Source organism: Astatotilapia calliptera, chromosome 3 (genome assembly GCF_964374335.1).
Source record: "Astatotilapia calliptera chromosome 3, fAstCal68.1, whole genome shotgun sequence".
In the NCBI taxonomy this organism is placed as follows: domain Eukaryota; kingdom Metazoa; phylum Chordata; class Actinopteri; order Cichliformes; family Cichlidae; genus Astatotilapia; species Astatotilapia calliptera.
This window is the reverse complement of record NC_137424.1, coordinates 82,509,262-82,518,653: the sequence shown is the minus strand read 5'-3', so window position 1 is coordinate 82,518,653 and position 9,392 is coordinate 82,509,262. Positions and strand designations below refer to the sequence as shown.

Here is a 9,392-nt window from a genome sequence, read left to right as displayed (position 1 = left end):
TTAATGTATTGATTGTGCAGTGTTGGTCCTCCATATATTTATAAATATAATTTTGTAGTTTATGCACTATGGGCCCGCCATAATATTTATATATCACTTATTATTATTTTTAATGAAGTCAATTATTCCGCGTTGATCCTCCATACTTATGGACATAATCTTTCGCTTTTATAACCTTTCGTGAAAGTGCGATTAGTGACAGCTATTATATTTGTCCCTTCGCGCCTTCCGTCCACTGTTCCGCCGTAAGCATGCGCATTGACAGAAGCCGTCACCGCAGTCCAGTGTGTTGAGTAGAAGCCGAGTAGGGACAATAGATTAAAAATAGAAAAGTACAGGTGATACAGGCGGAGATAAGGAGCAGAACGAGAGACGGAGGAGAGATGGATCAGTTGGAGCGGTAAGGCTCACCTTTGACCCGGAAATAACTGCAGATAACGCTCGAGCACGTAGAGCTAGCATCCAGTGTGATTCATTCAAACTTTATTTAAACAGACTGCGTGAAATAAGAGTTAGCCGTTAACAACAGCGTTTTTATCCAGGCAGTCGGGGTCTAAACTTTATTGACACAGCCTCCCTGAACAGTCCGTTTGTTTCGGAGCGTGAGACGGTCGCGTGCGCTGTTGTGTACAAGTGAGAGGACCTGTGGAGGTGTGACGTCAGCGCAGGGCTCCGTCTTTTAAATGGAGTTTAGGAAGGACGTGAGATAAAGGGGCGACTTCACCTGTGAGTAGTGACGGTGCGGTGTGTCGAATCTTTCCAGCCAATGGTTTCGGGCGCACGAAGCCCCGTTTAACAGCTCACTGCTGCCATCTGCTGGTCGTTCGGTGTACAGCGGCCCTGCTGTGGTAACACATGCAGGCTACATATCAGTGGAAAAGCAAACGTAAAGATGAATCAAGCATTTTAGCTGTTCGTCCACCATAAACCATGGGCACGTCCCTCAGGTGACACCTGGGATTACCTGCTGAGTACTTCCTGTTTGTCTTTCAGTCCCCAAGATGACAACGCACAGGAGACAGATTGTCACGTTGACAATGCCGATGGAAACAACAACAACAACAACCGGCGCAAGGTAACCTGTTCCTCTGTTTTACCTGGTTACCTGTTCACGCCGTGCTCGTGTCTGTAGGCACGTTATGTTATCCCAGGTGGAAGTCTCGCTGAGACACGTGGCGTTAGAGGACAGACAACAGTTGTGTTTGTGGATATATGACTGACTGTAATTATGCATGAAATCATCACATCTCTGTAGGATTAAACTGAACATTATAAGTGCTTCATAAAAACAATGTCACGTGACTTTGCTGACAGGCAGCTAAAAGTGTTGTTTAATGTTCCTGTTGGAACTTTTGTATCGCCGCATAAATAAGAGTCATAAAACTCAGCACTTACTTTTAAATGTTTACTCTTCGGCCGCCCCACTTTATCCTCTGCTGTGCTATGAATCCTGGGATATGATGTGCCAACCCACATCATAACCCATCCTTGAAATCTGAGGGAAAGGACGACGCATTTGCAGCAGCCTTCGTCACGTCACTGTGGCGTAATCGGCCCTCTGAAGGACAGCCTTGAGTTTAGACACTCTTAAAACCCTCAGACTGTGAGGGCCTGATTGGTCAGCAACTGTGATGTGTGTGTTTTGTAACCTGCAGACGGTGTGTCCAGGTGCAGGTGAGCACCCCCTGCAGTATAACTACACCTTCTGGTACAGCAGGAGGACCCCGAGTCGTCCCGCCAGCTCTCTGAGCTACGAGCAGAACATACGACAGATCGGCACCGTGGCCTCGGTACGTATGGACAGCTTTCTGTGAGGACACGCCTCCTCTGAGACCACACCCCGTCAGCTTTACTGATAGTTTCAGTCTGACACGATTTTATTTCTTCTCTCTCTGATTCAGTCACATGATCAGTCTGACCGGATCAGTAAGTCTGTGCGATCGATCGTTCTGATAGCCAATAATGTGTGTTCAGGTGGAGCAGTTCTGGAGGTTCTACAGTCATCTGGTGAGGCCAGGTGACCTGAGCGGGCACAGCGACTTCCACCTGTTCAAGGAGGGCATCAAACCCATGTGGGAGGTAACTAAGTACCCAGTACTCCTGCAGTACTCCTGCAGTACTCGTGTAGGACAGATTTGTGCTGCTCAAATGAAAGTACAACAATAAAATCATCATAGACACACAACACATGCAGGGCTGCAGTGACATCACCACGAACCAGACACGCCTGTGTGAGGCCACACCCACACCAAGAAAGTACTAATGAAGGAAGCATCAATGAATTCTTAGTGAAGTGCTGATGAAGATGAGGGGTATCCATCCGTCTTCCTTCACTGGGGGGCAGGTCACAGGGCAGTAGCCTGAGCAGAGCGTGCCAGACCTCCCTCCTGCTGGCCTCCTCCCGGAGAACACGACAAGCGCACCTTGCCCAGGAGGCTCAGCTCTCTCTTCACCACCATGGACCGGTGCAGCATCACTGCAGCCGCTCCAGTGCGCGCTGGAGGACACCACCTGATGAAACCAACAGAACCAATCTGCACGAAAGCCAGAGACGAGATTCTTGGCTGCGCCTGTAAATTCTGTACATGAAGATTCTGAACAGAATCGGTGAGAGTACCATGTCCCACCAGGAACTAGTCCTACCTACTGACGGCTCTGCGGACCAAGTTCTTGCAATGGTTGCTTAAGGATTAAATGGCCCGTAGTACGGCGATGGGCCCCTGTCCCTTTCCCTGGCTGTGCCCAGCCACATCCTGGGCCTGGTAACCCCAGGCAGGGGGAACTGTTTCCTGGGTGAGCTTCTCATGGAGGTTTTTTAATAACTCTTTGTCTGGTCCCTAAACCCATGTCCAGAAAGGTAGCGCTTCACAGACGAGCGGTCCCACAGCTGTACACAAAAGGCTAAAAGTAACATGAACGTTAGGTCATAGTCAATACAACAGATTAAATAAAACACGTGAAAATAAACAATACATAATAATTCAACTAAGAATTCTTAACAGAAAAGCTGTTTTAACAGGAAAGTATTAACTGCTCATCAGTGTACTCGAGTACTGCAGGAGTAATCCTGGAGATGTACTCATGCGCTAAAGGAGTACTGATACTGCAGCAATCCCGTACCGCCCCCTGCTGTGCTGCTCGTACCAGTTGTCCCAGATAACTTCCTGCAGTGATGTTAGAGCTGTGTGGTCACATGACTGACGCACTCAAACTCCCCCCTGTGTCTCCTACCTGTGTCACCTGTTGTGTCTGTCTCACCTGTGCAGGACGAGTCTAACCGCAGTGGGGGGAAGTGGATCATCCGGCTGCGTAAGGGTCTGGCGAGTCGGTTCTGGGAGAACATCATCCTGGCCATGCTGGGCGAGCAGTTCATGGTGGGAGAGGAGATCTGTGGGGCTGTGGTCTCCATACGCTTCCAGGTAACCACACAACCACTGCAGCACTGTGTTACTGCAGGGCTGCTGCTCTGAGTCGGAGTGAGGCACAGCGGAGACCTTCTCTACCAGAGATCAGGGCTCAAACTGGGATTCGGTGCTGTCCAAGTAAAACACAATAGAACTGTGTTACTAAAGTGCAGCTAGTGATGACTGTGGAAGTCTGTGGAGTCAAGCAGAGAGAGGACTTCTGTGATTGTTACCATGGTTACCCAGTGCTGGTGTGCTGGTCCCCTTTTTTTAATAAGAATGAAACTACACTGAGCGTCATGCTCAGTGCTGAATTCCACTTTCAGAGCTCAGGGACCTCCCGCGACATCTTTCAAAGTAAAAGTATTTCCAGTGTGGATCATGTGATCTGATCAGTGGGTAGCGTGGGTTCAGCTGGACGGGTGGGGTCTTGTTTGGCCTCAGTGTGTCCTGTGTGGAAGACTGTGGCAGCAATGTTGTCGAGCTGTGTTCACAGACCAAATCAGTGAGTCCGATATATGAGCGCTGGAAGTGAGCTCAGAGGAGAGCTGCTGCTCCTCCACTGACAGGAGTCTGCTCCTTTAGCCTAAGCTTAAAATTAGACGGTCTGTCTCCCAGATCCAAACTGGTTCCCCGAGTTGTGCTCTGATGCATCCATCGGAGTATGTGTGTAAATATTAGATAGGAAAAAGGACTTGTGTGGATGGGCGAACCAGGCACGCTGTGCTCAGAGTAGGAAAGTGATATAGGAGAACCAGTCCATTCACCATTTCCTGTCAGAGGCCATAAGAAGATCATTTGTAACCTTCACTAAAGCTGTTGCTGTGCTGAGCTCTGAAACCTGACTGAAACTCTTCAATAAGCCTCTGCAGATGATCTGTTAGCTGTTGGCCTATAATTAGCTAAGATTAGCTGGGTTTAAACAAGCTTGAAGGCCTGTGGTACGTTTATGATAGCATCTGACCTCTGACCTGTCTGTAACCCGTCTGTCTGTCAGGAGGACATCCTGTCGATCTGGAACAGGACGTCCAACGACCAGACGACGACGTCCAGAATCAGAGACACTTTGAGACGAGTCCTGAACCTTCCAGCTAACACCATCATGGAGTACAAGACCCACAACGACAGCCTCAGGTACTACCACTGTGCTAGCACTGTTACTGCTGCTACTGTTACTGCTGCTAACACTGTGCTGCTCAGGTTGGTTGATGCTTTGAGTGTATTCATATGAACCTGACGGTGATCAAAGTCACCTGTCTCAGCTCTAAACCATCTGTACTTAACCCTTTAAAACCAGTTAGAACAGCACGCTCCGTTTTGCCTAACCATTTTTAAATCCCGGTAGAACCGGAACCATGTAAGCTAGCGCAATAATTTTTTTTGCATATGAAACCAGAGGAGTTGTACTTACATCTTATGCCATCAGCTTGTCCTCGGTCACAGTTTCCTTCCACATATAGCTTTGCAAAAATTGCATAAAAAGCACTTGCAGCAACAAAAACATAATATCCCAGAAACACGCTTTGCCGATCCGATCAGCTGTTCGTAACACTTCCTACGTTAGAATAGACGTCAGCATGAGCTATCGCATGTCCGCCATTACCTGCCCGAAACCGGAAGTGACTTCATTTTCTCAGAAAATGTAGTTTTTTACTTGTAGGCCTTTACCGATGTTTTTAAAAGTCATGTTTGACTTCATGCTTTTCTGAATAGTTGCTGGGATGCTTAGGACTCAAATCGCGCTGCTTTAAATGGTTTATTTTGACGCACCTGCTGTTTTCTCTGCAAATTTGCATTATAGGATTGGTTTTAGTTTTTTCTGCAGTATATAAAAATTGCTGTATCTCAAAAATAAAACTATGAAGACACAAAATAAATTCCCTGTGGTGGGAAACTATTTGTGCAACTTTTTTGGATTTACAGTTTTGAGGGATAAACCTCTTAAATTTCTCTATTTAGAAATATATGTTAAAAAAATAAAAACGATTTTCAAATTTTTTGTACTTTATTGCAGCGGTCCCCAACCGTTTTTGCGCCACGGACCGGTTTATGCCCAACAATATTTTCACAGACTGGCTTTTAAGGTGTCAACAAAATAAAACTAGTACCGGTACCGAAAAAAATAAGATTTATTCATAACACATGTGAAAAGATTCGATCCCTATACAACTGTTGCAAGAGCTTGGTTCGCATTGCCGGCAATAAGTCGGACTCGTTCCCGGTGGGTGATGGGCTCCGCCAGGGCTGCCCTTTGTCTCCGGTTCTGTTCATGATTTTTATGGACAGGATTTCTAGGCGCAGCCAAGTGGCGGAGGGCTTTCGCTTTGGTGGCCTCAGAATCTCATCTCTGATTTTTGCGGATGATGTGGTTCTGTTGGCTTCATCGGGTGAGGGCCTCCAGCTCGCACTGGAGCGGTTCGCAGCCGAGTGTGAAGCAGCGGGAATGAGGATCAGCACCTCCAAATCTGAGGCCATGGTTCTCAGCCGGAAAAGGGTGGAGTGCCCACTCCGGGTCGGGGATGAGTTCCTGCCCCAAGTGGAGGAGTTCAAGTATCTCGGGGTCTTGTTCTCGAGTGATGGGAGAAGGGAGCAGCGTAAATAAGCTTCCTCCGAAAGGTGGCTGGCCTCTCCCTTAGAGATGGGGTGAGAAGTTCGGCCCTCCAGGAGGGGCTCAGAGTGGAGCAGCTGCTGCTCCACATCGAAAGGAGCCAGCTGAGGTGGTTCGGGCATCTGACAAGGATGCCCCCTGGGCGCCTCCTGGGTGAGGTGTTCCAGGCATGTCCCACCGGGAGGAGGCCCCCAGGACACGCTGGAGAGATTATATCTCTCGGCTGGCCTGGGAACGCCTTGGTGTTCCCCCGGATAAGCTGGAGGAGGTGGCTGGGGAGAGGGAGGTCTGGGCCTCTTTGCTTAGGCTGCTGCCCCCGCGACCCGGCCTCGGATAAAGCGGATGAAAATGGATGTGAAAAGACCAGGAAAACCGAGTTAACGATAAAAACGATAAAAACGATAAAAACGATAACAAAATAACGCTGAAAACCGATAAAGACCCTGAAAACCATACATTTCACACCTGAGCCTCAACTCTCGCGGCCCGGTACCAAACGACTCACGGACCGGCACCGGTCCGAGGCCCGGGGGTTGGGGACCGCTGGTTTATTGCACTTTTTTGCAATTTATGTAGTTACTATGGACTTAATGCTAAAATATGGGCTATAACAGTTGTATTGATGTATAGCAACTTGAAATGCTTCCAAAAACTGCTCCACAGCATGTAAAAATATCTCGTTCTTAGTTCTATGGCAGGTCTAAAGGGTTCATGATCCTCTAAACAGGGTTTGTCCTCTGTTGACGTTTGGGACATGAGGTGGAGCCACTTTTCATCTAATGAAAGGAAATCAGGACATTTGTTTTCTTTAGGTCAAAGTTGAGATCAAATGTATGTGTCCTCCCTGTAAACCCACTGTTACCCCTCTGTCCACTCTGTAAACCCACTGTTACCCCTCTGTCCACTCTGTAAACCCACTGTTACCCCTCTGTCCTCCCTGTAAACCCACTGTTACCCCTCTGTCCACTCTGTAAACCCACTGTTACCCCTCTGTCCTCCCTGTAAACCCACTGTTACCCCTCTGTCCTCCCTATAAACCCACTGTTACCCCTCTGTCCACTCTGTAAACCCACTGTTACCCCTCTGTCCACTCTGTAAACCCACTGTTACCCCTCTGTCCTCCCTGTAAACCCACTGTTACCCCTCTGTCCACTCTGTAAACCCACTGTTACCCCTCTGTCCTCCCTGTAAACCCACTGTTACCCCTCTGTCCACTCTGTAAACCCACTGTTACCCCTCTGTCCTCCCTGTAAACCCACTGTTACCCCTCTGTCCACTCTGTAAACCCACTGTTACCCCTCTGTCCTCCCTGTAAACCCACTGTTACCCCTCTGTCCACTCTGTAAACCCACTGTTACCCCTCTGTCCACTCTGTAAACCCACTGTTACCCCTCTGTCCACTCTGTAAACCCACTGTTACCCCTCTGTCCTCCCTGTAAACCCACTGTTACCCCTCTGTCCTCCCTGTAAACCCACTGTTACCCCTCTGTCCTCCCTGTAAACCCACTGTTACCCCTCTGTCCTCCCTGTAAACCCACTGTTACCCCTCTGTCCACTCTGTAAACCCACTGTTACCCCTCTGTCCACTCTGTAAACCCACTGTTACCCCTCTGTCCTCCCTGTAAACCCACTGTTACCCCTCTGTCCACTCTGTAAACCCACTGTTACCCCTCTGTCCTCCCTGTAAACCCACTGTTACCCCTCTGTCCTCCCTGTAAACCCACTGTTACCCCTCTGTCCACTCTGTAAACCCACTGTTACCCCTCTGTCCACTCTGTAAAGCCACTGTAAACACTCAAGTGTGTTTAGAGAGAGGGAGGATTGCAGCAGATGGTAAATGGCTTGTATTTGTATAGCACTTTATGTAGTCCCTAAGGACCTCAAAGCGCTTTACACTACATGCAGACATCCACACACTGGTGATGGCAGCTACATTGTAGCCAAAGCTGCCCTGGGGCGCACTGACAGAGGCGAGGCTGCCGGACACTGGCGCCACCGGGCCCTCTGACCACCACCAGTAGGCAACGGGTGAGGTGTCTTGCTCAAAGACACAACAAACCGTCAACCTTCTGATTACAGGACGAACTGAACTCTTGAGCAACGATTGCCCAGATGACACTAATTCTGTGTTTAAACTAACAGCTGTGCTTGTCACTGCTGACTGGTGAAATGCATTGTGGGAAACGATGCTGATAAAGCAGTGAGACCTCTTCTGTCTTCTGTTTCAGGGACAACTCGAGCTTCAGGAACACCAAGATCTCTGTCTGAGGTCACCGGGGTCAGCCCAATGGCCCTCTGACCAATCAGGAACTGCCGTGGTGTTACTCTGCTCTCTCATTGGCCAGAGGATGGCCACATGGACCAATAAACTGACTGAACTGGACTGACGGTGTTAGTTTGTATCTCTGAAGTTTGTGCTGGTGTAAATAAAACTGAGTCTTCTTTAAACTCTGAGTGTGACTCTTTAATCCCAGCTGGCACCTCCGGGTCCCAGAGCAGTATAAAGACCTGTCCCAGGATATTCCAGGATGGTAGCTGAGACTAATCTGGGTCTATTCCAGGCTGCAGTCCAGCAGGGAGCTGAGCAGATGGACTTGATCCAGGCCGGGATTAGCAGATCGGAGGAACCATCATCGGTACCTGATCCAGCTCACCTGTCTGATCGCATGATTCACCTCCCCTGCTGCTCCTTACACAGGAAGACGCCCTCTTACCACAGGCTGTGACACTACAGCGAGGTGCTGACATCATCAGCAGGAAGTGAAGACGTGACAACAACACAGGTGGATGCAAAGTTCCTCTCTCTCCACTGTAAGTGAATGTAGCTCGACCATGATTCTCTCTCTCCACTGTAAGTGAATGTAGCTCGACCATGATTCTCTCTCTCTCCACTGTAAGTGGATGTAACTCGACCATGATTCTCTCTCTCTCCACTGTAAGTGAATGTAGCTCGACCATGATTCTCTCTCTCCACTGTAAGTGAATGTAGCTCGACCATGATTCTCTCTCTCTCCACTGTAAGTGGATGTAACTCGACCATGATTCTCTCTCTCCACTGTAAGTGAATGTAGCTCGACCATGATTCTCTCTCTCCACTGTAAGTGGATGTAGCTCGACCATGATTCTCTCTCTCTCCACTGTGAGTGGATGTAGCTCGACCATGATTCTCTCTCTCCACTGTAAGTGGATGTAGCTCGACCATGATTCTCTCTCTCCACTGTAAGTGGATGTAGCTCGACCATGATTCTCTCTCTCCACTGTAAGTGGATGTAGCTCGACCATGATTCTCTCTCTCCACTGTAAGTGGATGTAGCTCAACCATGATTCTCTCTCTCTCCACTGTAAGTGAATGTAGCTCGACCATGATTCTCTCTCTCTCT

The 9,392-nt window shown here is 48.7% G+C and overlaps 1 protein-coding gene across 1 annotated transcript; it reads left to right on the top strand.

The window, feature by feature from the left end:
- Positions 1-201: 201 nt before the first annotated feature.
- Positions 202-8,460, top strand: eif4e2rs1 (eukaryotic translation initiation factor 4E family member 2 related sequence 1). The gene is made up of 7 exons (XM_026163567.2): positions 202-400; positions 994-1,075; positions 1,656-1,790; positions 1,975-2,079; positions 3,267-3,419; positions 4,402-4,538; positions 8,241-8,460. The coding sequence occupies exons 1-7, from the start codon at positions 384-386 to the stop codon at positions 8,278-8,280; spliced, it is 669 nt and encodes a 222-aa protein (XP_026019352.1). The 5' UTR covers positions 202-383; the 3' UTR covers positions 8,281-8,460.
- The last annotated feature ends 932 nt before the right edge of the window (positions 8,461-9,392 follow it).

Excerpts from the sequence above, each read along its gene's own strand:
- eif4e2rs1 (XM_026163567.2), top strand. Across the intron at positions 1,076-1,655 it reads ACAACAACAACCGGCGCAAG|ACGGTGTGTCCAGGTGCAGG; the intron begins GTAACCTGTTCC and ends TGTAACCTGCAG. Across the intron at positions 1,791-1,974 it reads AGATCGGCACCGTGGCCTCG|GTGGAGCAGTTCTGGAGGTT; the intron begins GTACGTATGGAC and ends ATGTGTGTTCAG.